General features: G+C 60.7%; 1 protein-coding gene across 1 annotated transcript; it reads right to left on the bottom strand.

Moving 5' to 3' along the window:
• Positions 1-895: 895 nt before the first annotated feature.
• AJAP1 (adherens junctions associated protein 1) lies at positions 896-26,094 on the bottom strand. Its single transcript, XM_086625515.1, has 5 exons — positions 25,910-26,094; positions 12,831-13,495; positions 4,416-4,503; positions 1,924-2,166; positions 896-968 (listed from the first exon to the last, which is right to left on the bottom strand). The coding sequence occupies exons 1-5, from the start codon at positions 26,092-26,094 to the stop codon at positions 896-898; spliced, it is 1,254 nt and encodes a 417-aa protein (XP_086481641.1).
• Positions 26,095-27,774: the final 1,680 nt, after the last annotated feature.

The raw sequence follows: 27,774 nt of genomic DNA, 5'->3' as shown, positions 1-27,774 counted from the left end.
GACCGGGGACAGAGCGATTAATGCACCTGAGCGCGCGGCTCGAATGGGCACCGCTGCCCGGCGGTGAGCTGGCATGCAGCGAACCCGGACTGCTTTTCCTGCCACCGCTACCAGCTGTGCCACCATCCAAAGTAATACAAGGAGGTGAAAACAGCTCCAACCAACTCAAAAAAAAAAACCCAACCGATTTCCAAACGATGTCCTGTGGGAATCAGTACAACATCATTGCTCTCCTTCGGGTGCAGACTTGCACGCTCGGCTTCCCAGAGCAAGGAGGGGCACGGCAGGAGGAGGAGAAGGAGGAGGAGGAGGAGGACTCTGGCACCCTTGCAGCGGGAGCATGCAAGTGTTTATGACAGCAAACATCATCAAATAAGGTTGTGGGTACTGATGGAGCGTGCATCGGGTGCGTGACTCCCGAAGGAGACAGGCTGTCCATCATGCAACGAGAGGTTAATTACAGATCAGGCCGTTTCACCGCGCGGAAATTACTATCGCTCCTGGAGGTCTGAGAGGTGGGCTGGAACCACAAGGTCAGGCTGCAGTTCCAGGCTGCGCCAGGGACCCTTCGCTCCCACGTCCACATCCATCCCAGTCCCCGCCTTTTAGCTCGGGCCCGTCTGTAATTCACCTCCGTGGAAAAGCCATTTCGGCACCTGACGTCCCCTCCCTGGCGGGATACGTGTCCGGCCACCCTGGCCGGCCGAGCCACCCCGTCCCAGCAGATGTGCGAGCAGGAGGATGGCACCAGGCAGGGATGAGAGCGGCTGCTCGTGGGCAGGGGACGATGGGCACGGGATGGGCGCGAGGCGGACGCGGGACGAGCGTGGTACATACCAGGAAACAGCCCGACGGCATCTGCCCTGCCCCCAGAAGTCAAACAGGCTTCAGCCAGTCAGCAGGAGATTTCAAACCATTTCTCAGACACAAAGGCCACGGGAATGAGATGCCGGTCGGAAGAAGAGGGCCTGCAGCGAGCAGAAAAAGGGGCGTGTGCGTGCTGGTACGTAACAGGCAAGGAGCAAGCCGAGGTGGCCTGCTGCAAAAATCAGCTTTTTTAGAGGAAAAAAACCAAATACATCCCTGAAGTGATGCGTTGAACGGACTTACTGGCCTTGGAAACCCGGGCGGTGCAAAGCAGGGACAGAAGGAAAAGACGGACTGCGGTATCGAATGTTCTTATGCCTTTGCACAGGCACCTTTGGTGCGGCCAGCGGCGCTGGGCACACTGGAGCCCAAGGGCACAGGGCACCACTCTGCTGGGCTGCTGGGAGGGCACCAAGGCCACAGGGTCCCAAAAAGCGTGACCTGACAGTGGAAAAGCGACAAACCCCTCCCAGGCAGACCAAGGGCACCGCTGCATCGCCTGGCCAGGGCTCGCACCGAACCAGCGCAGGTGTACGTTCACCGAATGCATTTACCGCACGGTGAATCTGCACCAGTGCCCACGAAAGGGCTGAGGAGCCGGCCTGGGGCACGGGGAGAGGTCACCCACCCCCTTCTGGTGCAGAGTCTCACGTCTCCTGCACCACGCAGCCAGCAGCCAGCCGCAGCCCCTCGTTAACGCCTCGTTATTTCGCGCCAGACAGACAGTTCGTTCGGCTCTCACCGCGGCTGCTCCGCTAATCGCCCCGCTGCTTCCCACCCGGCAGCCCCTTTGATGCCGCTTGGGAGACGGCACGAACGCTGGAAGACGGATCCAGCAGCGTTCACGCTGAAAAGCGCGCGGTGCCGAACGCTGCCGGGGCCAGCCGAGCCAACTGTCTGTCCCCATCGGCGGGACGTGCCTGGGCTGAGCCACAGGGTGGGCAGCAGCTCCGCCACGTGCTCCCAGGGCACCTCCAGGGGGAGAGATGGGGCAGCAGACCGCCGGCATGGGCCGGTGTCCCCCAACCCACTGGGAAACCACGCCGGCCGCCTCACCTGTTTCCGTTGAAGGTCGTTTTGTAATCACCGGGCGAGCGCAAGGGCTCCTCCGCGTAGACGGGCACGGGGGTGCGGACGCACTCGTGGGAGCACTGCAGCGTCTCGTTGTAGGCGGTGAAGATGTCGAGGGCGCTGGGCACGCGGGCGGGGGCGAAGTCGGTGAGGTTCTGGCAGCTCTCCTCCTGCTGCTCCAGCTTGCGCTGGTGGCTGTTGCGCCGCGGGCGCCCGCTCTGCGCGCAGCTGTGCCAGGGGAGAGAAGAGGGGACATGACGCACCGTGCGTCGCTGACGCTCAGCACGGCAACTCGCGTTACGCGGCTCGACACCAGATTAGAATTCAGGCACTTTGGGAAGATGGGCCGCAACCAAGCAGTCGTCCCACTTGACTTTTGGGGCATTTTTTAGGGATCAAATTTAAATTTTAGATATGAGCTTTCTACCGTCAGAGGAACGACTTGGCAAGACACACGTTTATGCCCATGGGAAACCAAAGCCTTTTTTCAAGATGTAGGTGAGAACAATGGTGTGAAATCGTTGGGAGGCACCAGAAGGTTTTAACTTTTTGGGATAAATAAACCCAGAAACTGGTCTGACAGAAGCAGAGGGACGGCTGGTGCAGCAGCCATGGTGACTCTACCGGCTCCGGGGCTCCCAGGGGACCTCGTGGCCGTGCAGCACTTTTGGTTCCATATGCACAAAACAGGGATAACGGCAGCTGGCAGGAACCTGCCCCCGGTCAGGCTGGTCCTGTTCAAGGGTCTGGACACTGACTTAATGAAGATGTCACTTTTTTTACAAACAGGACTGACAGCGCCTGTCGTAACACCGGAGTTTTGGAAGACCACAGCCCTGAGGGCAGCGGGAGCTGGGGCTGCTGGTGCTGCTGGCGCTGCCTGTGGGGGAGACCCGCGGGACCGGGAGCGCGGGGCTCCCTTGGGACCGGCTCTGGCTGGGACTGCAGCATCTGCCGGCGGCGGGCACAGCCTGCTCTGCGCCGGTTGATGCAACCGAAAGAGACAGCCACTAAAGTAACTGTCAGCTCCACCATGGCGCATCCGCGGGAGGGATAACGACAAGGACACTCGCGTGGTGCGCGGCCATCGCTCCCCGTCCTGCCCAAGGGGGACAAGCGCTGGCCGAAGGACGGGGGCAGGGACCGCGTCCCCTTTGGTGCCGGGGACCAAGCGTGCGGTCTGGGTCAGCTCTGCCAGGGAGCCCGCGGGCAGCATGCGGCCGGCCCTCGCCTGTGCGAGCAGCGCCGGAGGCAGCCGAGGAACCGAGCCAAGAACCGGCGCGCGGCTTGGCACGCAGCAGAGCTCGGCAGCCTCACCGGGTGCTGCTGTTCTGCCCGGACACATCTGACAGCTGACCGAGCTTGCCAGCAGTTCTCCTCCACCGATTTCTTAACTTCACTCATTGTACACAACTTCTGTTCTACGCTGATCACCCTATTTATTGTTTTTCCCTATTTTGGCTCCAGCACTGGGTTACCCGAGCCGTTCTGCCGAGCTGCGGTCAGCCGGATCGAAGGTACGTGCTGCTTACGACCGCTATTAGAGGAAAATCCCAGCAGTGCTTTACAAAGCGTTTTCCACGCTCTTTCATGGAGATGCTGCTCTGACCAGGGCAGTTCGGTAAAGCAAATCCCGACTGAAACCCAGAACCGAGCGTGGCCGGCCGCGCTCCCCCCCGCCCCGCAAAACAGAGCCGTCTGCGGGTGAGCTTACAGCCCTGCCCAGGCAAAGACACCTCCGCAGCCCCGCTCGTGGGGTCCCCCCTCGCCCTGGGAAGCAGGCTTCTGCACCAGCTCCGTCTTCTGACTTCCTCCTGGGAGTGGGAATGGATGGGCTGCAGCCCCTGCGGAGCGCTGGGGTGGGCAGGAGGCGGCTGGGCTGGAGGAGAGAACCACGGCCAAGTGCAGCAGCACCGGGCGGCAGCCGTGCGACTCACTGGCAACGCTGACCTCAAAGTAGGCCAGTTTCCCTGGGAAAATAGGTAAAGCCACGAACGCCTGAAGCGAGGAGCTAACCCATTTTGCCATACGCTCGGCCATGCCGAGAGAGCAAACGGGAGCAAAGGAAGCCGGAGGAGTGCACGAGCGCACCGGGGCACGGGGCACACATTAAACTGGCAGCAGCCAGCGGGGCCAGGAGGTGCCCTTCGGTGCCCGGAGGTGCAGGGAAGGTCACATACTGCAGCCGGTGCCAGGCTGGTGAGTTAAGAAGTAGCCACGGCCAGGTCTCCAAAGCCACCCACCAAGCAGGGAGAGGCCAGGGAGCAGCACGGGTGAACCCGGGTGCATCAACCTCCTGTGGAGGCTTCAGCATTAAGAAAATCATTGTCTCCTGCAACGCCCTTTCCAAATGCATCCCAGGGGATGCCACAGGCTTCAGCGCTCGCAGCCAGAAAGGCAGCCCCATCCCCACCCCGTCCCCGTCCCCATCCCCGTGCCACCCGCCCCAAGCCAGAGAGACCCAGGAGGGACCTTACCAGTTTTTTAAGACAAGAGTTGTTATCAGAGCAGCTATGACCATGATGAGGGACACGGTAATTGTGATTATCTGATGGACTGCCAGACCTGTGGAGAGAAAAGAGAAGGAGAGAGTGGGGACGGGAGAGAAGGGGCATCCCGGGCAGCGGCGAGCAAATCCCCCGCCGTGCAGACCCCCTCCCCGAGCCCTTCCCGGCACGGAGCCGCACGCAGCCCCCGGCAGCGGCGACACAGCCCTCTCTCCTGCCTTACATAAAGTCATCCTCATGCCATCCTCATTTCCTACCCTCTCAAGTATGTTCCTTGTCAGCCCGAATTAGGCACGAAGAACGGAAGAGACGCGGAGACGTCTCCCCTCCGGGACAGAACGGGAAACTCGAGCGCAGGCTGGCAGCGGGTGCGGGATTAACCCCAGATGATAATTACTGCTCACTTAGGAGGGGCGGGTGGGCTCGTTTGCTCCTAGTTCACCTTACCCAGGGTATCGTTTGGGCTCGTGTATCGTTCCTAATGAGCAGTTTGGAAACAAAAGCATCTCGATGTACAGAATGTTTGCGATTCTGAGCTGCTTTACAGTCGCAATTCCGTAATGAAATGATTTTCCTGGCGGCAGCCCAAGGATGTGCTGTATTTCACAAACAGATGTTGCAGCTCCTGACGGATGGCGTTTTTAATAAATAAATAAGTGTTGCACGACAGGAGAACAAGGAGGGTTTTTTATATATATGCATATGCGCATCTGTGCGATACGCGCGTAGGGCTCGTGGGTGCGCGTGGCAACGAAATCGCTGCTTCTTCCCACGCACAAAAAGGACCAAAGTTTTGACTCCCTCGGAAGGCGTTAGCTCGTCTGGCCCCGCTCCTCCCTGTGCCCTGCGGGTTCCGCGTCCCTGCCCGCACACCCACGCTGCCGACAAAGCTCATCAAGGTAGGAAAGCCGCTCAAGCGTGGCTTGACTCGTGGGGCGAAGCTGCCACCTCCCCAGCACCTCTGGAGAGCCCTCATCCCCCAAGAGCATGATGGAAAACGCTCCTGGCCTGGGAAGAGTGGGAGGAGAGCCGTGCAGGGCTGCCACGACCCAGGAGGGCTGCCCGCGCCGCAGTGCCCAGGCTTCACTGTTGGCCGCCCCGGGACGGAGGCATGGAGCCTGGCCTCGGACCCGGAAACCCATAAAATCCCACTTTTTAAGCAACAAGGCCAGCCAGCAGCGACACCTCCTTCGGAAGCACTGCGGATTTTGCTGCCAGGATGCATCCCGGGTGTAAATCAAACGCTCAGGAAGGCGAGTCTTGACAGTTTAATATAACAAAACCAAGGTCACCTTCGGTGAGTCTGGTTCGCCAAAACGTGCCCGGTGCCAAGCACCAGGGCAGCGACGGCTCGCGGGGAAGGCTTTGCTCCCAGTCCCAGAGCTTGGCATGCCAGCAGCAATCGACAGCGGGCTGCTGGGGAGGAAGCTGCTTGGGAAGAGCTGGTGGGAAGGAGAGGAGTGATGGCCCTGCAGTTGGCGGAGCAGAAGCCCACACCTCCAAACTAACAGCAGAAGGGTGTCCAGAAGGAAGCACACACCCGGCATCTTGTAGGGCTTATCCTGCTTTGCCAGTGGATATGCTATGGAGGAGATCTGGGAGAAGAGCTGGAAAAAAGAGTGGGACCCTGACCGATTTTAAGGACAGGACATGGTCCAGAGCGGGAGGCGGTGCGAAACCCAGGGAGGTGCAGAACGCCGCAGACCCCGCAGACTTCAGGACCTCCTTCTGTTCCCCAGGGCCGCAAGCTGCGCGCTCCCTCCCCAAGAACCATCGGACGGACAGACGGACGGCTGCTCACCAGCCCTCGTGCCCTGGCGAAGCTAAGCGTAGCGGGATGGGATGCGTCAGGATTATTTATTTTTCTCCCTCTCAAGCACCTCTTTTGCAAATGACCCATTTCCTCCATTTACTCCCAATTACACTTCAATTGGTTCAATCCCGCTGTGACGAGGCTCCTCCAGAGAGCGGCTGGCAGGAGCAGCTGCCACAGCCAAGAGCGGGTCAGGGGAAGCCAACGCCAGGGCCAGGGACATCGGTGGCAGAGGACAGGGAGGACCTGGCACCCGCCTGCTCTGCATCAGCTCTGGCTCCGGAGGGGTCCGATGGTGGGGAGCTGCCACCACCGGGCTTCGTGCCCCCGAGGAGAGCTGGTGGGTGCCACGCAGAACCCCTTCCCTTCACGGCTCCGTGGGCCAGGGAGGCTCTGAACTGACAGCCAGCACCCGCAGGGATGCTCTCGGGGACGGCAGGGCCACCTGGGAGCCACCGAGCCCGGAGCTGCGTGGAGCCAGGGAGAGCAGCCACCTCCCACGAGCGACTCGGGAGCCAAATTATTTGCTCCTTGGCTGCTCTGCCTCCGGCTTTCATTTCCCAAGGGAATTCACGGGGAAAATGCCACAGGGCTCCCCACCTCCCGCCAGGACCCCATCAGCTGAAGGTGAGGTGCCAAGAAAGACCCTGGCCCCGTGCTTCAGGTCCATGGAGGACAGTCGCGACAGGAGCCATGTCCCAACGGACCCGGGAGCGCAGGCGGCAGCTCCTGGCCCCCGGCTCACGCCCGCCCTGGTGTTCCGGTGCTCCCGCGCGTGCCGGGTCAGGAGCGACGCCCGCCCCAGCGCAGCCAGCCTGGCTGCATCCTTCACGGCAATCTTGGAGCAGCTCCCAGTGGGACACTGCCGAAAAAGATAAAAGGAAAGGCTCTAAAAATAAAATAAAAACAGCCCAGTGCCCGATTCCTTTGAAACTAGAAGCGGCGTCGGAAGCGAGTTGTGGTGCAAAGAGGGGAGCCGCGGCAGGACGCGGCGGGAGAACCTAACGATGCAATTAATCCTCGCACTTACATAATGGGGAACACGCAGGCAGAACAGATTGCAGGTGGCTGAGCACTGGGAAGGATGGCAGCTCTTGGGAGCAGGACACATGGATTTGAAGAAGGGCTGGATAATTTTAGACTCCGGCACAGACAGAAGTTGCCATATGGACCGGCACGGAAGAAAGTTCCTTTGCATCGCGTATTAATTCTGCACTGGAGCCCGGGGGGAATCGGGGGGCCGGGAAATGTTTTTCCCAGCAGCGTTAACTACGGCAGCGATGGAGAGAAGGAAAGGGAGTGGGTACGGAGTGGGGGTGGTTCCCTGGGAAGCTCCATAACAACAGCCACTGCAGTAATGACCAATGGGTCCGTACTCTGACTTTACAAACATAGGGGATCTTTTCCTCTGGGCCCTCAAAGAGACACACAGAACAGCACAGAGCACAATCCAACAGAAATACCTGATCTGCCGGAGCAGGCACGGATGGATGGGGCACCCTGGGAGAGGGGAACGTCCTAAAAGGGACCCCCAGCATCTGGCGGGGCGAGGAGAGGTGAAGCAGAGGCGGCGGCGAAGGGCAAAGCCTTATTTCAAACATGGCCCCAGGAGCCCAATCCATCCGGAGGAAGGGGACGGGGGGGATAAAATCAATAGCTCATAAAGCTCCTCAAGCACAACAGCCCTCCTCCTCCTCCTCCTCTGACGCGGGACGCCCAGCGCAAACCTGGGCCCCTGAAATGCGGAGCAGGCTGCAGGAATGGACCTGGAAGCGGGAATCGCAGCGGCTCGGTTTTGTTTGCTCATCTCCGTGGAGAACGTTTCCAACGACAAAGCTCCGAGCCCCGCGTGGTGCAGAGCCCGGTGCCCACTTAATGCCACGTTAATGCCCAGAAGCAGGGAGGGCAGAGCTGGGGTGCGGGGTCAGGGAGAGCTGCTCGGCGAGCAGCCCCTGTCCAGCATCGGCACCGGCAGCTGCCAACGAGCGGGTCCCTCTTACGGGGCTTTTACTGGGCAATTTGACGCAGTGACCGTTTAACTCGAGGGTAATTACAGGAGAAGTATTTAATGGAATTGAAAGTGTGTCCAGAGCCCGGCGCTTCTGCTGGTGCAGCAGAATTTAATGCGCTGCCTGCCAGGAGGGAAAGCTCTTCAAAGGCGCTCTTTGAACCCTCGGAAAGGCTGAAATATCGCTGGGTTTTTCCACTCCTGTGCTCTCCATGCACGCTCCGCGCTCACCGGGGACTTCTTGGCCCCTCTGGCGGCGGCAGACCCGGCCTCGGCTGCGCACCACCCCGCAGAACGCCGCTCCAAACGCCCCACGTCCAGGGAAAACCCCTCCGAGCGAGCGAACGCCAGGGCTTGGGCTTTTTTCAGATGTTCTTTTAAAGACCATGGATTTGCCACCGAGATGAAAGCGCTGAGTTCCGGCCTTCCCGACCACCTTCTGCAACGGCTCCCGGACAGCTCTGCAGCGGCAGAATTAATTCTACGAGAAAATCCATTCGAGACTAATGTCTTGCTCCTGCAGAAGTGCGCGATGGCAGCGAACAGGAGATATAAGCTCTTAATTAAAAACAAAGAGAACCTCTATCCCCCAAGGCCTTTATTTCAACAGCTCTGCTTAGGGAGACCGCATTTTTCATTTTCCCAATAAAAACAGCTACCAGCCGCAACTCTTTGAAGACCCTCGTCAAGGCCTCTAAGCTGCATAAAATTAATAAAAAAAGGAAAAAACAGCTCCGTCGCGTTTTGTAGGGCGGAATCTTGAGCTACCGTCAGCAGCAGGAAAACAACCGGCGCTCCCGATCCCTGCTACCGCCCCGCCAGGAGGGCAGCTGGGATGCACCGGAGCTCCTTCCCGCGTGGATCACTTCCCTGCTCCTTTCTCTGCCTCAGCCTTCCTCTGACTCCCAGTTTGGGGCGAAATGCTGAAAAAGGGAGGGCAGATCTCCCAAAGCAGCCAGGGCCGGGGCTGCTGGCATGCCGCGGGAACAGGGAGCGCCCGTCCAGCGTCGCAGGGTTGAGCCGGAGGCGAGTCCTTGACCACAGCGGGATTTGCACGTGCACAGTCTCTCCCTCTTGACCCTCTCCTCCTCCATCGAGCCGGGGAGAGACCATCCCAAACGGGCTCCCAAGAATCCAGCAATGAGAAGAAACCGGCTCAGGGGAGCGGCTGACGAGCTTATAGAGAAGGAAACAACGAAAACGCCGATGGAAGCGGTGCCCTGGCAATTGTTCTTGGCCAAAACAACCTTCTAGGCAATTTCCGCGGAAGCCAACAACCGCGGCTGCCACCACTGCCCCGCTCTGTGCCGCAGCGCAGCGGGCAGCCGGTCGCGCTGCGTCCCCCAGCCTGACGGGCACATCGGGACCCACTGCCTGAAACCGGCATCCCAGCAGGCAAAACGCAGCTGGAAGAGCCGAGCGAGCCTGGAGCGGGGAACAGCCGGGCTCTGCAGAGCCTCTCCGGTCTGCGGCAGTTGAGCAGCGGGTACTGCCCGTTTAGTAGCTTGTAAGGAAAATCATTTACAAAACCCACGAGGGTTAGATACAGGGGAGGAAACGCGGCAGGAGCCTTCTTGGAAAACCTTGTTGTGGTGCAAAGCCAGTTCATCCACTGCCCGACCCTCCGCGCCAGGAACCTGCCTGGGGTCCGCTCCTCTCCGCACCCCTCGTGCCTTCACGGCGGGGTCCGGGCAGGCAAAGCCCCTGGTAAGTCAGGGCCATCGGCTCCAAAAGCCAGCGCAGAGAGCGTTGCTCATCCCGAAGTGAAAACGCAGCTCTTCAGCAAAAATAAACCCACCAAGGTTCCTGGAAACCTCCTGGTATTTTGGGTTGGACTGATGAAAGGAGGAGAACATCCTGCTGCTGCTGCTGAGAGATGTTCCTGCCAAGAACGCAGCTCCTGGAGGCTTATGCTAAAGACACTGGGACTTCTCTGCTCAGGTGTTACAGCAAATATCGCCACGCAGCAAATACTTCTGAGAGCAGCAGAGCAGAGCTCCTGGCTCGCTTCGGCACGCGGGCACGCATGGCACCTGCTAACCCCGGGCAGAGAGAGAGCCCCTTCCGCCCCATCAGCGAGGGCTCAGCTCCTGGCCATGCTCCTTGCTCCCTTCGCCCATCCTCCTCCTCCCTCTGGGAAGCTGCAGCTGACGCCCGGCCCTACAAAGGATCCTTCGGAAGCTCCCGGGAAAGGCGCTGGGCGGGTGCTGGCCCAGGAGATGCCGTCCAGCCCCCGGCTGTGATGCTCCCCACGCCTTCACAGGGCAGATCAAAGAGGCGGCTCCATCCCCACCGCCCAGGGTCTTCTTTTAAACGCATTTTATCTTTAATTAATTCCTTTGAAGCCTTTTGCATCCGTTATCTCCCACATCCAGAACCCGGTCGCCTCGAAGGCAGGGTCATCTCTGCACGGGGATGCCACCGTCTCTTTATTACCCTTTATTCCCAACGTGCTACTGGCCAGTGGCAGGTGAGCTGGGGCACACCATGAGCTTGGCTCCAGCTGCTGGCACGACGTGTGCCCACGCTGGCACCCAGGACCATCCTGGCCGGCAAACCCGGCCCAGCCCTGGGAAGGGGGTGCACTCAGCACCGGCTCTGTCCCAAGCACGTGGCCAAGCACGATGCCAAACTCGTTGCGTACCGGCCCTCAAATCGCCGTGAGGAGCAGCAGACGGCACGTAAACTCTTCCGCCTTATAAAGCACTTAAAGGTTTAATTAAAGACGGCTTTGTTCTAATAATACCGACAGCAGAGCCGCTGCCAGCCCGGCGAGCGCGACTCGCGCCTTCGCTCCGACACCCTCTCATTCCTTCTTCTTTTTTCCCCTTTTTTTGGGCTGAGCCCGCGGTGCAGGAGGGTGCTGGGCCCCAGCGGAGGAGCGCAGCCCAGCCAATGACCCCCACAGCCCCCACCTCTCGCAGCGGGCCGGAATTTTAACCGTGTCTCCCTTTCCATGCCCCGCCGTGAAACGACGACGACGACAGCCCCGAAAAAGGAAGCGTGTTTTCAACACACATCGGCACGAACTGCGCCGGGGTGAACATATTGTGTGCCCACCTGACTGCCACCAGCGCTCTGCCGGGCACCGCGCCGGCACAGGTGGCACTAGGACAAACACACCTGAGCCGCGGGATACCCGAAACACCCCCGCCCCGCAAGTGGCACCCACCAAACCGGCATGGCATGCGCCAGCCTCTCCCTTCTTTCCGGAGAGCACGAGGAATCTCATCTGCCCACCAGCTGGGCGTTTGCTATTCCAAGGGAATTTTTTTAAGCCTGTTTTTGCTGCTAGTGAGTCACAGAGACACTGTTTCTGGCTTTTTTTCTCCCGTTTTTTCAGCGAGGAGGAGTGGGGCAAGAGGAAGATCTAACTGAGCAGGATTGCTTTCGCTGCAGAGCCCCTGCCTCGCACACCCCAAGGACCCCTGTGCCCCCGGCACCACCAGGTGCCCAGCAACACGGGGACACAGTGGGGAACGCAGCGTCCTTGTGAGCACAACAGCAGCGCCCGATCCGGCGGGATCGGAACCACCCCGACCCCCAGGGCTGCTCCCAGAGAAAGTTGAAGGACCAGGAGCTGCAGGAGCAGCATCCCTGTCCTCCCACCGTGACAAGCGGTGCCTTACGGGACGAGGACACGCGCGGCTCGCTGAGGCAAATAAAAAGTACAGACAAGTTACCTAATCCTAATTTGTAGCCATATGTTTTTCCCAGCAGAGAACAAACGCTTCCAGCAGCGTAAGCTGATGTAACAGAGAGGAGCCGGGCTCGAGAAACGCGCGGCCTCACCGCCAGCCGAACCGGTGGTGGCACGGCCAGCGTGTCGAAATGCTCGTCCCGCGGTGCCACGGGGGCTCGGCGCTGCCCGCCGGGAGCTTCCCGGGGCTCTCCCGGCCGCAGTAGTCGGGAAGGCAGATCTGGAGCTCGGGCGCTTTTCAAATTAGGGTTTTCTGAGAAGGTGGGTAGGCTGGGGGTCTTTTTGCCCCTATAAATTACTCCTGTAAGTCAGGAACAACATCGTGGTCACCTTGCCTCGTTCTGCCGGGCAGGGCAGGCTACATAAATTAACTGGGATTAAGATTAGGCCATAAAATTCTTTTTCGATTCGACTAGAAAATCACTGTGGGCTAAAAGCAGTCGATGCACAGTGAATAAATTCTGTAAACTATACAACGGTACCCCACGGTTTAATACCGGCAATAACAAATATAATTTGAAATAAATGGGAAGCAGCTCTCCCATCCATGTCCACGCAGCAGACAGCGCCGGGGGAAGGCATCGCCGCGCTGGAGCATCGCACTGAAGCCGATTACGGGAGATGGGCCGTGGACGGAGAGCACTAATGGGAAAAGCACAGCGAGCCGCTGGAAATCGCCTCGGCTAAACGCGATGAATCGGAGCTGCCACTCGCCTCCCGAGGGCTCTCTTTAACACCGTGCGCTCATTTCTGTCCCGGGCACCACTGCTGCCAGGGAAACTCATGCCACAGGGACCCCTCCACTCCAGCACCCCCAGCCCTCCCTGTGTACCCACTGCCACCCTGGCCCCCGGCAGACCCTACCTGTGCTGTCTCCCAGCCCTCGCGGGGGGCGAGCATCTTTGCCACTGCTGCTGTGGCCAGCGGCCGGCTCGGCGGTGCTGGTGCGTCCGGGGCTGCTGCGGGGCGCATCCCCGCCGGGCACAGGAGCCGGGGTGCTGGGGGGCACGCGGGGTGGCGTGGCGGCAGCAGCGGCAGTGGCGGCGGTGGTGGTGGTGGTGGCAGCGGTGGTGGTAGCGGCGGTGGTGGCGAAGGCGCTGGGCAGCGTGCTGCTCTCCAGGGAGTCCTCCTCGCCCGTGGGGCCCCAGACGATGACCTCGGGTGGCGTTGTGGACCGCCCGTCCCACAGGGTGAAGCCACGGCCACGCAGGTGCCGTCGGCCCCTCCGGGAGCGGGATCGGCGCAATGGATGGCCGGTGGGCAGTGGGGCAGCAGGGGGTGGCCGGCGGGAGCGGGGTCTCTGCGGGGGGGGCACAGGGGTGCAGGTCCAGGGGGGGCCGGGGCGCTGCAGCTCCTCGTCGCTCCCCGCGTCCCACGGTGAGCCGCGGGACAGTCTGTGCCGGAGCGCTGGCCGTGGTGAGAGCCTCCCGCCCGCACCACTGGCTGGGGGCTGGCAGCTGGCAAGGTCCATGGCTAGGTGGAACATGGCTATTAAAATCCAAGCATGGCTTCCGAGCGGGCAACTCGACCTGCGGACAGAGAGCAACCACGTTAGGAGGGCAGGGCAGGCACCCGACACTCCCTCCCGGCGCGGTGCACCCCGGCTCCCTGCTCCTGGCCACCCAAAACACCTCCGCCAGCACGGAAAAGCAGCCGAGCACCCGCGCTCACATGCGTGATCCATGTCCCATGGAGGACATCGCCTGCACGCAGCAGCATCCCCTCCCACGGAGCACCGCACCCAGCGCCGAACGCCCAATGATACACAAATTTTTCTTCTTCATTTTTTTTGTTTGTTTCAGAAAAAAAAAATCATTAGGCCAAAGCCCAAAAATCTTTCCTCCATTTTATTCAGCTTTCACACAAGGAAGACTTTTGTGGGACGCAGCAGGAGTTAACGAGAGCTTTATCCGGCGAAATAGCTGGATCCTCTGCAGCGCTGCGCCCCGTGACGCCCCTGCTCGCACCACGGAACGTGCGTCTGCTGCACGGCAGCGTCCGCACGCTCCCTCCGCGTGCCAGCAAGCGCAGCCACTGGAGCTGACCCGGATCCTCCCGGCACAGCCTTTTCCTGCTCCGAGGATCTCTCCTTTTTTCTTAACTGCGTATTTTTTCGAAGCGTAACAGCGTTTATTTTGGGGAGTAAAGGGATAAGGTGACGCAGGCAAAGAGCACAGAAGGAGAAAGGGAAGAGCCAGAAACAGGCAACACAAACCAAAATAGTCCAGCTCGGGGGAGGAAGGATTTCAAGGCTTCCAAAAAAACCAACCACCCAGACCATGGCGTTGGCGAGGTTTTTTCCCAAGGCCGGTAGAGCAGCGGCAGTGCCACGGGGCACACCCACAGCTCCGAGCCCCAAGGACAGTGTGGGTCACCCTCCCGCCTGCCTTCCCTCGAGCGATGTCGGTCAAGGGCTGTCATCCAAGGGGCTGTCACCCCGGGAGTGACCCCTGGCCACCCCGCCGGCTGGCACGGCCCCAGGAGGCAGCTTTCGGGCTGGGAGCGGAGAGTCCAGTTACCTCGGCGGAATTCTGCGTGGCATGCAGTCTTTGGAGGGCTTTGCAACAACAGATAAGAGCGAGTGTCCTTCAGAATAAATAGCAGCGTGTAGGAGTTGCCGTTGTCTAGGCAACGCAGCGCGATGCGCGCGGCGAGGCGGCGGCGACGCGGCAGCGCGTGGCGGGGCCAGCGGTGGCCAGGGGCCTCAGGGCTCCACTGCAGGACCACCGACCACCCTTCCCTCCCCATCAGTCCCTCCTGTCCCCTGGCTCCATCCAAGCACCCTTCCAGAGCCAGCAGCGAGCGAGACGCATCCCAAGGGCAGCCCAGGGAGCAGGGATGCGTCCTGCCGGGAGGCTGCTGGCTGAGCCCTCAGGAAATGAGGATTTTGGTTGTTCATGAGCCCCCCATAAACACACACTCAACTTTTTGTCCATTGCAAAGAGCGACGGGGAGAGCGTGGGCAACTTTCGCATCACCTCTTTTCCCATCTTGGGGGTGAAGGGGAGCGTTATTCCAAAACATTTCTCGAACTCAAGGGAAAACTCCACAAAACTCTGAAATTGGGTTAGAAAAAGAAAGGAGTGGCAGAGATATCTGAGAAGAGGAAATTCCTTCTTCACCCTCCTCATCCGGAGCCTTTGCTCCCGCGAACCACAAAGGGGACCGCACCAGCGATCGAAGCTCCTACAAATGCCCATCGGTGCACGCGAGAGTGGATCGCCAGGAAACCGCTCGGATAATCGCAGGGATCACACACGTTGAGCGCTCCGATGCCACCGACAGGACACGGATTAATCCAGCGGCTCCAGAACCAGGCAACCCGCTGCGCACCCAGAAATCCCCAAGGTCCGTAATCCGTCCGAGCAATTAAGCGGGATCACGGCCGCCGAGAGGCTCCGACAAACGGTGCGGCACGAGCCGCCAGCAGCTCGCGAGCCGCTCGCACGCAACCCGCCCCCGCAACGCCGCAGAAGCCTCACTCGAGCGCGAAGCCCCGGGCAGCGCCAGCGAGGTGCCGATCCGCGTCCCTTCCAGAAGGTGCTCGTCTGCTCTCCAACGGCGGCTCTTCTCCCCTGAGCGCGGAGACACCTCCCAGGCAGCGGTAATGCAGAATAGGCTGATTTTTAATGCAGAATTACACAAACGGAGCCGTTCTTCCATTTCATGCCTCCTGTTAGGTAATCTATTGGTATTGCACAGGGAATCAAGGTTATGTCCTTGCTGGGATGATTTACGAACTCCAAGCGTTTCAAACCTCCAAACGCTGAACAAGATGGAGACAAAATTATTCTGGCGAACGCCCGAAGGAGGAACCGGAGCTGCAGCCAGCGGGACAAGGCGACGTTCACTCATCCCAGGCAAGACACAGCAGGAAAGTAGGTGCCACGCTCCAGGAAAGGCATCCGTGGCAGCGCGGCTGCGTGCCCTACAAAGGCGTTCGGAGCGCAACGCGCCGTGAGAGCATTCGCAGGAACTCGCGGCACGTCCCCACGCGAGGGGTGCACGGATGGGTGCCAAAAGGCACGTGGTGCGTCATGCCACAGGATCAGCAGTGGACTCCGTGGACCACCCCGCAGGGTGCCAGGGTGCGGGACTGCGGGCACCACCAACCCGAGCCCGGCTCTCCTGAGCGATGGTTTGCTCCGGGACAAGTCGCTCTGACCCAGACCCAAGGGGAACCGGGAATGGCCCGTTCGCTGCACCGTCTGCACCACGACTTCTTCCAAGATAATTAGAAACTTGAGAAAACATGGCAGCGAGCTCTGTACAGCCGGGAGTGGGAATTAAGGCACAAAAGCTGACACAGAGTAGCACCTCGGTAAATTAAATGTGCCACCTCGCTACCCGTCTATATTACAGACCTGAGCTTCAGGATTACCCACTAATAAAAGTGATATTTAAACTAAGTCCTAAGTTCCTCTGCTCTCCCCCTTCTCCCCACAAGTAATTAAACTCACGCCGCTTCCCGCCGTGGAGGGGACGGGATTTACCACGGAGGAAAATCAGCAGAAGGTGAAACGGGCTGGATCCTCCCCACCACGCTGCCGCGGCCAGGGAGACGGCTGTTTTCCCAGGAAAACGGGGTGGAGAGAGGCCGGCAGGGCTGGGGAGCAGTCGGTCCTTCCCGGCACAGAAATGCCGAGAGAGGCGCAGCCGGATCCGTCCCTGCCTGCGCTGGGGGAGCCGCGTCCCGTGGTGGAGAGTGGGGCCAGAGGGTGGCCGCGGCGGAGGGGAGCCGCTCGCTCTCCTGCCTCTGTCTTGAGCTCACCCAGCTGCAAATAAACAATTTTAACATTTGAATAGCCGCGAGTGCGGAAGGCATAATTAATACCCAGCGGTACCGCCAATATGCTGATGCGGGAGGCGCGGAGCCTGCCAAGGCTGTCAGAGAGCAGATCTGGCGCAGCGGTGCCGCGGCCCCGGTGGCTCCCGCTGCCGTGGCCCGTCCTTCGCTGGAGGCAGAGGAAGGGCAAAGCCCCAAGTGCAGCAGCCCAGGGCTGGTGCTGGAGCCCACTGGTGCCGGATCCCGCCGGCACATCCTGCATCCACAGTACGGTCTTGCAGAGCGACGCAGGAAAGAGAAAAAAGGAGGAAACGGAGAGAAGAGGCGCATGCGGCACTGCCGCAAGGGCAAAGGCGGGTTTGCTCCATGGCGGCCACATGGCTGGTCGCTGCCAAAGCCGAGACAAACTTTGACCCCAGGTTTTAAGTTCCTGTCCCATTTTTAAATGTTTAAAAGGATGCTGGCAGGACTAAGGGGTGCTCGGTGCTCGTAGCCAGCCCAAGGATGAGTGCAAGAGCTCAGCTAACGCGGCGAGCTGGTGACGCCGTCCAAGCTCACCAGCCTACTTCGACTTGCTCTAAAACGGACGCAACATCTGCTGCAGAGCGTTTTCCGTGGTCTTGCGGGATTATTTCAGCCAGGATTTGAAAAGCGCCAGGGGCGGGAAGCCCAGAAGTCGATGCGCACCTTCAGACAGAGACACACCTCCGGCACATTTCCGCGCAGAACCGGTGCTCGGCGATTCACCCGCTGCTGCTCCAGCAGAAGGAGTTCCGCGCGTGGTCCACCTCCTCCAGCAAGACCCAGTGGCCACGGTTCCATCTGCTGGGTGCCACGCAGCAGGGCCCGGGCAGTCGCCCCGAGCACCTTCCCAGGGGAAAACGGCTCAGTGGCAGCCTCAGTCCCCGTGGCCCAGGGTACCGGCACAGCATCCCCGCGGCGGGGACGGCGCGGCCGCCGCTTCCCCACCGCCAGTGCCCGGCCAGCCCAGCCAGCAAACACTGCGCGCATTTAGCGCGGCAGGGCCGGACAGTGCGGCGTTTCATCCGGCCGTCGGAAAGAACACTCGGCTTTTGTCCTGCCGGATAAAAGGGGTTTGTGAGCGCTGGCTTCCCAGCCCAAACCCGCATCTGTCACCGACTTATTTCACTCGTGTGTGTCCCCCCACCAATTCTGCACCAGCGCCAGGGATCAGGCAGCAGCAAGAGCTTCAGCTCAGACACAACTTGCTGGGAAGTTTCTCTGGGATTTCTAAATCCACCAAAAATCTTGCTGAAGAGCCACATTCTTGGTGATGTGAAAAAAAAAATCCCACAAACCTAAGGGAATTAGGGGGTTTTCCCCCTTATCTTAGCTTTTCTCTAAACCTCCTCATGTGCACCCCAAAAATCGGGCTGCGGCGTCCCCTGGGAAATGCGACCGACTCAGGTCTCCATTCCGGCACTGTGGTCTCCTACAAGAGCTGCTCTCGATTCACACTGGAGCATCCGAGACCCAAACCCAGCTTCCTCCCGGGAAGTCCCCGGCAGTGCCAGGATGCACAGTCATCCCAGAGACCTCAGCAGCTGTACAAGGAACGAACACGGGGAAAGCGTGAAGTTCAGAAGAACCAGTAACTCTTAGAAATGGAGAAGGGGAGAGAAACAAAGTCTCTAAAAGCAGACAGATGGTTTTTATGGAGCAAGAAATACAATAAAACACAAAAAAAACAGAAGCAGCAGAGCTCTCTTTGAAGGTGTGAAACATCAAGAGCAAAGCCTGAAGAAAGAAACGGCGCGAGGGAGGGCGGCACGGCACAGGGTTCGGCGTCGCCTGGCCGAGGCTTCGGCGCGGCACCGGGGAGCTCCTGGCCCCCGATGCCAAGGCAGATGCCAGGGACACTGCACCGCTGGAGAAGGCTCACGGTGTGACACGCTTCACTGAGAAAGGAGAACGGCCCAAAAAGACGGTGAAAAAGCCGAACCCGAACAGAAAGCCAAGGCAGCGAGAACGGAATCCGTGGCAAAGGCTCCTGATCCTTTCACGCAGAGCTTTAAATCCCCTTTTAGCCCTGAACCGCTTCTTTTCCACGGAGAAGAGCAATTCTGCCTACCCCGGCCACCTCAGGCATGCAGCATCCAGGCAGCTCGCGGCCTCTCCAGCTCCGGCAGCAAAACTCGATGGGGCCGAGGGGAGTGTGAGTCACCCGCGGCACCCGGAGCGCCCAGAAAACACGATGCTGTTTGTGGGCACACACTCTCCGGGGCCTAATTGCCAGTGAGTCAGATATCACTGCGCTTCGCATCTCGTAAAAAAAAAATAAAAAATAAATCTCCTCCGCGGGAGCGATTAAACTTTCCAAAGCATTATCTCCCACAGAGGGACGGGGGTCCCTGCCAGGCAGATCCCGCAGCCCCCGTCGCTCTTCCCAGACCTCTGCGATTGACTGCGTCTCCCACGGCACCTCAGCTGCCTGCCAACACCCCCTTGCCATGCCAGCATGCCAGCAGCCCCGCACCGCGCTGCTCCGGCCCTCCAGAAGGGCGAAAGGGAAAAACGTGGAATCACACGCCATCCCGCTGGATGCCTGAGCAGAACATCCCGAGGGAACCACCCGTAAAAGGCGTTTCCATCCTCATTCATCAAAATTAGCAAAATCGATTTTGCCAGAGGATATGTCACTTTGGAGGGAACCCAGAGAGCGCTTCCCGCCGGAGGATGCCGAAGGAGCAGAGAGCCTCTTCCGAAGCCAGGGAACAAGGAGAGGAGTAACTCGCCCTCCTCCTTCCCAGAGAACACTTAATAAGAAAATCCATGAAAGGCACCTGCTTGTAGAAAATGAGTTTATTCTTCTCAGGAGCTCCTTCCAAAACAGCGCGTGCCAGCACCTGCAACAGCGACACTTCCCGCGTGCAACGCCCAGCCGCCGCGGGCTTGGACACGGTGCCGGCGGGAAGCGCGGCCACGTGGCCTCAGCTCCTGGCATTAATCACCCACGTTTCAGCGGGTACTTAAGTGGATGCCCTAATCCATGTCAATTAACTGCCGCTCCATGACGCGAGTCCCGCGGACGGAGATGCTATCGCAGACACCGGGAGCGGGGCCGGGGTCACGCACAGCGCTCCGACAATTAGAGGAACGCGTCCCCGAGGAAGCCGCGCACGCGGCGGGGACGGCTCGCCGGGCAGGCGAGTCCCAGGGTGGGGGAAACCCGGGCTCCCCCCTGACCTCACCACGTCTTTAACCCGAATGACACGCAGTCAAGCGGCAACACCAATTAGCACCATTCGCTCTTAACGAAGGCTCAGACGCTGTCTGCGGAGCATCAAGCCCTCAGCCCTCCCGCGCCGAGCCACGGAAGCTTCACGTGGTGACTCAGTCAGTGTCGTGCAGCCACGATTCCCATTTCCAGGACCACAAATCAGAGCGGGAGTGGGCAATTCTCCTGAGCATCCCGGGATGGTACGGAACGGGTGACACGGCCAAAGCCCCTTACAGCCTGTCCCAGGGCACACGGTCACCCCCCTCATCGTGGGTCCCTGTGCCAGCACGTCCCTGTCCCCTCGCTTCTCATGTGCTCTGGCAACCTCCAGTTTTTCCACCTCGAGGGTCCAGACTCGTCTTTCTCTCCATCTTTCTCACGTCACCGCTCCCAGATGACGTGATGTTCTCGAAGCAGCTCTTACCCAGCCTAAGAGTGGATTTGCTGCCGAGGCTCTGCCTCCTCTCGCCACCAGTCATCTCGTCAGGAACCGGCGAGTTGCCTTCATTACCGACTCCAGCCAGGGCCTCCCGGGAGCCTTTTGCTCCCCACAGCACCGTGCAGGACGGGGCAAGGCAGACGCTGCCGGAGCAGCCACCGGCACAACGGACCCAGCACCAGCGGGGACGCAGTGCTGCCAGGGATGTGACACCGCTTCCAGAAGAGCGGAGCTGCCGAGGAAGACCTTCAGAGCAAATTTAAACACAAATCATGGCATGTTAAAGCGTATCTCCTGCCTACGCATCACTTCCAAGTCACAATGAGACGTTTCGCAGAACAGAGTTGAAAATGAACACTTTATGAATGATGAGCTCCATTTTTTTTACATCTATACGTATTTTTTAATTTAATTTCCCCAGAACAGCTGGCACAGGCGGAGGGCTGGGGAAGCCTCTGCCCATCGGTCCCTGCCGCGTGCCCCCACAAAGGTGTCGAGGGCCACCCTGGAAGGAGGCTTTGGTGCAGCTTCTGCTGAGCCTGGAGAGAGGGACCAATAAGCCCGGAAAGCAGCAGCAATTTGGTGGCAGACAAAACCTCATTTCACGAGGAATCCTCATAAAACCAAATTAATGTGGAAGGATGAAGGCAGGTAAACCTCCCACAGTTAAGTTCAGGCCACAGAGACTAGGTTTAAATCTCCCAGCAGTTCTGATTTAATCAATGCATTTCAAAGTGAAATTAGATGAAGTACATCTCCATCACAGGAAATTATGTAAGCTATCAAAGTCTGTAGGTGCAGGTCCTGGTAATAAGAGCCACAGGAAATATTCGTATCAACTCCAATTCCATTTTTAAGGAGGCAGCGCGGGACTAGAGTTTTATGTCATTCCAGTGAGAAAATTCACTCTGATGAGAGCCCTCTACCCGAGGCGAGGAAGGGCCCAAGCAGGAGCATCTCCCAGAAAACCTGCAGCAGCCGTCAGGTCACCAGGCTTGGCCGGGGAGCCCCCTCCCAGCGGCACCATCCGGCGTGGGATGGATGGACAGAAGGATGGACGGACGGAAGGATGGACGGAAGGAAGGAAAAACCCCTTGTTTTAAACAAGGGGGTGAAAGTGCCAACGAGGCCGCTCCATCCTCCCCACTGATCCCGCCCGACACACTTTGCTGCCTGGAGTTATCCCGCTCAAGGCGTTTCGGTCCCAAACCCAAACTCTGTTGGGCTCGAATTGCCGTGACCCAGTTCGTCATCACCAGCCCTTAACGAGAACAACTGATACCGCACCGAGGAGCTGAGCAGCTCCCGCTCCTCCGGCTCAGCACATTGATTCCTGTAATCTTTCCTCCCAGTCCTTCTCCTATTAGCTGTATTTAAAGGCTTAAGCGCGCATACATTTCCATAATGAACCCCGGACCCATCGGAAGTCATAGGGATTATTCACACCCTGCGGAGCGTCGTGCGGAGCCGCTCCCGGTGCCCACCACCACCCTGTCTACATCCATCGAGACACAAACGTGCGGGAGACCTCGCGGAGCGGAGGCAAGGAAGGACCAAGGGAGAGCTGGTCTCCACCTCGCTGTGGTTCCCCCCTCCACAGGCCGGGCTCGGAAGGAAAACCAGTGGCTCCATACACGCAGCGGACGACCGTTACGTAAAGCAGACCTGAGCTGCGACGCTCCGACACCGGGAGCAGTCAGGCCAGTAGCTCACTCGCCTTTGGCACGCGGGACAGCCAGCGGCGCGGGGCAGCCTCTGAAGCAGCGGGGGCGAGCGGCAGCTCCGTGCCCGCGGCAGCTCCCAGCCATGCCCCCGCCGGAGACGCCACAAAGGCAACGCGGTGGCGACGGCTCCGGCGTTATTACAACAATTATTCATGCTCTGGGGAAGACGCTGCCGGAGCCCAGCGCCGCTGCCTCCCTTCGCCTTGTCCACGAAATCGCTGCCGGTGAGGAGGTACGAGCCGCTGCGTAAAAGCGCAGTTTATTCAAGCATTACTGTGGCTGTTAAGTATCATAGCTGGTGACACCAGACGAATTTCTGTGGCAATCAATTCACCCGGGAGCAGCCGGCTCAGCCCCTGCGCGGCTGCGGGATGAGTAAGGGCTCCTCGGCGGAGGCCATTAACTCCCACTGCTTACTGCTCTCATTACTTCCCAGACTGCAAGGCTTGCATCTTTGACGAGCGGCTGGATCTACATTTGACAGCGTGAACTTGATGAGCGAAATTCATGGAAAACGTTTGCTTTGGCAGCAGCTACAAGGCCCATAAAGTTTCCCCGGCGCCGATGCGCAGGGATGTATGCTTTAATGAGTTGTTTTATACAATCGGCAAAGAAATTGCAAACGGTGTTTTCACTCACGCCGCAAATCACTCCGGAGCTAAATGCTGTAAAAATCACGGCATATTGCTTAAAATATTATATGCGTAGCTCCGGAAGGGAAGCGTCAGCTGGAGCTGGAAGCCAGGCGGGTGGCACGCCACAGAAAGCCGTCACAACCTCACGGACACGCACACGCACCGACGCACACGTACGCACGCACACGTAGTTGGGGCACGCTTGGGAGGTGAGAGAGCACCCGCGGTCCCCCCAGACCCCGGACCTTCGCCCCACTGCGCTGCGCCGGGCAGGGCAGGGCGGATCCGGAGCATCCCTGGGACCTCGCTGGGGCTTCGAGGGGCAACACTGCGCACGCAGCCCTGCTCCTTGCAGCGCTCGGAGCCGGGGGAGCAGCAAGCTCCCCTTCTCGAAAGCAAGGGCAGACCCATTCCAAGCACTGCAGGCTCGCGGGTCTCGCCCTCCGTTGCTGAGGAGTGATGCTCACCTGCAAGGTCACGCGGCTGCTGCTGCCCGGGGCGAAAGGAACCTGGCTAGAAAGGAGCAGCAAGGTACCATCTCCCCGCGGCAGCCGGCAGCTCCGGGCAGAGACCGCACGAGGTGAAACGGGCGCTGGAAAGGTCTACTGCTGCTCTCGGAGCTATTTTTCTAGCAGTCTTCAAGAAAATGAGGGGAAATGACATGGGAAATGTCAGAAATAAAGCCAGAAGCAATTAGAGCTAGAGAGAAGCGAGAGCAGCCGGCAAGGTTAGCAGCGAAGTTATCTCTTATTAAAAATAAAAGGAGGAGGGACTGGAAGCTGACGAGGTGGTAGAGAGGACAGCCCGGCACCGGGGATCCAGGACACACAGCAGAGGAATCGCGAGGCGAATCGAGGAGGGAAGCGACGGGAAGGCTCCTGTTTTCACTGCTAAACTCTTCACAAAAATAAAAAAGCAGAGGGCGTCCTCTGTTCCCAAGATTACCGTCTTCTGCTGGCTCCAGCCTCAGCAAACAGCCCTCCGGCTCCGCCGGGCTTTTCGTCAGCCACGGAACAAATCCAAGCGCGAGGCGCCCTGAAAAACACCTCGGGTGCTTTCCCTAGGAGCAATTCCTAAGGTCACTACAGCACCGCAGCCTCCCCGGAGGCTCCGTCCTTCCCACCGCACAGCAGCACTCCCTCAGCAGACGGACGGACAGACAGTGGGAAGGTGCTCGTCTGCCCGGGCCGTCGGGGTGCATCAGCCGGAGGCAGGGGATGAGGCTGGGGGAGTCGCTTGCCACGTGCCTCAGGAACACACTGCACGGCCCAGGCGAGAATAAAACAGAAGCCGAGGGCCTCCGCCAGCTCCTCGGTGCAGACAAAACCCCAGTTGGAGTTTCACCCCCCAGGATTCCATCCAAAGCCCAGGCAGAGGGACAAAGCCCCCAGCGACTCCATGGGTTGGCGGACAAAGGCCTCTCATGTCGCCCACGGCATTCAGGGGGCCCTTTCCGCCTCCCCTCCTGCACCCCAAAGCAGCAGCCATGTTCTGCCAGAGCACAGGGCCACGGGGGGGGCTGCCGGGCTCCCCTAGTTGCTGTGCTGGGTAGGGCTGGCAGTGGGGCTGCATCCATCTGCTCACCCCACAGCCATCAGGGGTGCGAGTCCCACTCCCCTGGGGCCGCACGCTGGGGACCCCTCGCCTCAGGGGCCCTCTAAGCACTGGCCGGAGCCCCCGCGCAGGCGGCCGACACGAGGAGCCGGACCCGCTGTCCCGCTCCGTGGAGGGAAGGGTGGGTGGCAGGGTTTGATCCCTCGAAACCAGGGCTTTTGGAATACAAAATGAGGCTGGGGGTGGGGGGGGAGGAACAGAAGTGGAAACCCCCAGCAGAGCAGTTTTCTTTACCGCCTCGCTCGTTTAACGCGCTGCTGCTTTGGCTGCATCGCAGCGAGGGCTCAACCGAGGGAAAAGCAGGAATTCCTGCGGGGCCGGGGGCAGGCGGGCAGGGGCCGGGCAAGGAGCGTCCTCCCAACCCGGCACCGTGGAAATAACAAGATTTCGGCTCAGATGACTTCGCAGCGGTAATGAAAACGTGTTACATAACACTTTGCCTCCGTCTCCTCTGCTTTGCAATTCTCGATTAATCTCCCGAACACATCCATCCGCCCCTGCCCGGCCGCCCCCCCGGCCTCTTCCCCCGCCAGGCACCGGCCGGGGCGGCGGGGGGAGCCCTTCCCGGCACCGTGCGGGGACCGGCAGCCGAAGGGACACCGAGCACCGACCGCCCCGGGCAGGGCGGCCGAGCGGGGCTGGGGGCGGCGGCCGGGGGGAGCCCCGCCGGCTCGCCCGGAGCAGGGACCGGCCGCGTCCCCCCGAGCGCCGGCTGGAAGCCGCCGGCCGCACCGCCCCGCTCCCACCCCGCGCCTCCAGTTAAGTTCATTATTTAACTCCGCTCCCCGCGCGCAGCCGGGCGAGCGGCGGCGAGAAGCGCGGCCGGCGTTCGCTCCGCGGGGCCGCCGCGCCCCGGCCCTACCTGCTTCCCGGGAGCCGTCGCATCCACATCGTCACGTTTCCCGGCCCGCCCGTCCCGGCCCGGCCCGGCGGGGCTCACCGCCTCAGCGCTCCATGCGGGCGCGCCGCTCCGCGCCCGCGGCGGCGCTCAGCGGCGGGGCAGGCGGCGGCCAGCGGGGCGGGCATGCCCGGGGGCCGGCGGGGGCCGGCGGAGGTCGGCGCTCGGGCTGCCCCGGCCCCTCAGCGCCGGCGGGGCAGCTGCGCGCCCGCGGAGGCTGCGCGCCCCATGCGCGGCGGCGGGGGAGGCGCGGGGCCCCTGCGGGCGCGGTGCGGTGCGGCTGGGCTCGGCTCGGCGCGGCTCGGCGCGCCCGCGTCTGTGCGCGCACCCGCGGGGAGGGGGCGGGGGGGCCGCGGCTCGGGGAAGTTGCGCGGGGAGGAGGCGGGGGCGGAGCGCGGCCCCTCCGCTCCGCGGCCGCGGCGGGGCGGGGGCGGACCCGCCGCCGGTGCCGGGGCTGGAGCCGGAGCCGTGCGCGGCTGCCGGAGCCCCAGCGAAGGTGGCGGGCAGGATCCCGCCGGCGGGAGACCCGCCGCGGAACGCCGCGTTCTGCCGGCGGCTTCCCGTGGCCGGGGCGCCGGCGGGCTCCGTCGCCCCGCAGCCCGCGACTTCCGCCTGCCCGGCGGCTCCGGGGCACGGCGAGGCGGCCGCTCCGCCCGGCTGGCGCGCACCGGCTCCGGCCCGGGTGCCCGCTCGGTGACGCGCGCGTTGAGCGGGTCGGCGGTGCGGGACGGGGGGTGCCCCCGCGCCCATCGCCCGTCCCCGGAGGAGCCGGTGCCGCCGGCACGACACATCCCCGCGCCGAAGGCGGTTTCCGAAAGAGCGGCGGGGCGGGGGACGGATGCGTTGTGAACCCGCGCTCCGAAAGCCGCGGGGCGGAGGGCTCCCCGCCGCTGCCGGGCAGCCCGGCTACAGGTGCGGGGGCGGCGGGGAGCCCCGGAGGAGCGGGGCCGGCTGCAGCGCGCTCCCCCCGCCGGCGCCCCGTTCCCGACCCCCGAAACGAAAGAGGGTTTGCAGTGCCCGTCCCGCACATCTGTGCTGCAGGAAGGACGTCGAGCGAGCGAGAGCGCTCATCTTCCGCCGGCCGGTGCCATCTCCCGAGCAGCCGCCGCCGCCTCGGGCTCCCGAGCGAGAGCGATCTGCAGCAGCCGCTGCCTCGGAATTTCCTTCAGCCAAAGTTCCTGCCTTTTTTCCTCGGTGCTCCTTTAAAGGCAACGGAGCACAAAGAGGACGAGTGAACGCGTCGGGAAAGGCTTCCGTTGTTTTAAGAGGCGTTTCGGCAGAGCCTGATGCGTTGTCCCTCTTTCCAGGGGGGCTGGCGGTGGGAAGCTGCGTTATCCCTGTAGCTGGTGTGTTGAGAGGGAAGCGCCTGTCTGGGAAGGACGAGCTTTCTGTTCAGTTGCTGCAATAAAAGAAGTTTTTGTATGAATTTGGGGACAGATTCTTCGAAGCTGCTCCTGGCTACGAGGGAGATGCAGGGCTGCAGTTTGCACAGCCAGAACTGCCTGGGCACCCCCACACCCCCCCAAGGAACAAACCTCCCACACGCCTCGGCTCTGCGCAGGGCCAGCAAGGAAGGGGCATTTCGGGAACCACGCTCGCTTTGTTCCAAACAGTCACGCCAGAAAGGGGAGACTGAAGTGGGAACGAGTCTCCCTCCACTGCCGTTCTGAGTCACTGCCTTTCTTTCCTGTGTTCTTCACATAAACCTGTTCAGGAAACAGAAGGAGCCTCCTTCAAGGCAGGCAGCCCGAGGAAAGGTCGGCGTTGGCCGTGACACCCCGCAGCTCCCTGCTCCTTGCGCGTGCTCCAGTGCATCCGCTGCCGCTCGCAGTGCTCTACTTCAGTGTCCAAATCCCCCCACCTCGTTATTTGGAGTTGGATTCCTGGTCAGAGGGAACCTATTTTGGGAAGGGTGAAATATCAGGGTTGGCCTGAAAAACAGCTTATCCTGTGAGATTCCGGCTCCTGGGAAGACAGCGCTCTCCTGTCCAAGCCCCAGCAGAACCAGGGCTGAAAGGGGTCCTAAACACTGGCCAGGCTGGTTTTGGGGTTTTCCCAAGCATGCTGCCGACTGGCTGGGGCAGTTGGGGCACGGCTCCCTCAGCACCACCAGTGAAATCCCGACTGGCCAGCCAGGCAGCATGCACGCAGTGACGCTGCAAGGCCGGTGACAGTCCCCTCTTCGTCACCCCATAGTGAGATCAGTTCCAAACCAAACCACGACTCTGCCCAGTTGGGCTTCTTGTCCCTCCGCAGCCGGGAGGGAGGGAGCCACGAGACCCATCAACGTTCGTTACATGCAAACCCCTGATTTTACGTGTGATGTTCATAGCTGCAAATTACAACCACTTGGGCAAAAGCGGATGTGAAAGCCTGGCACTCACCTGGCTGCAGTCCTGGGGGGTGGGTAGTGACTCGCGAGAGGAAGCTGAGCTTTACTGCCAGCCCAGGGCTTTATCACCCGCTACACC

This window comes from Tauraco erythrolophus, chromosome 23 (assembly GCF_009769465.1).
Source record: "Tauraco erythrolophus isolate bTauEry1 chromosome 23, bTauEry1.pri, whole genome shotgun sequence".
In the NCBI taxonomy this organism is placed as follows: Eukaryota; Metazoa; Chordata; class Aves; order Musophagiformes; family Musophagidae; genus Tauraco; species Tauraco erythrolophus.
Note: the sequence above shows the minus strand (reverse complement) of the source record. Positions and strands in the feature narration are given on the sequence as shown.

Coding starts and splice junctions, on each gene's coding strand:
- AJAP1 (XM_086625515.1), bottom strand. CDS start 26,094: ATGTGTCGTGCCGGCGGCACCGGCTCCTCCGGGGACGGGCGATGGGCG. Junction 2,167..4,415: donor ACTCTTGTCTTAAAAAACTG/GTAAGGTCCCTC, acceptor CCCCTGGCACAG/CTGCGCGCAGAGCGGGCGCC. Junction 969..1,923: donor ACGACCTTCAACGGAAACAG/GTGAGGCGGCCG, acceptor TGCTCGCTGCAG/GCCCTCTTCTTCCGACCGGC.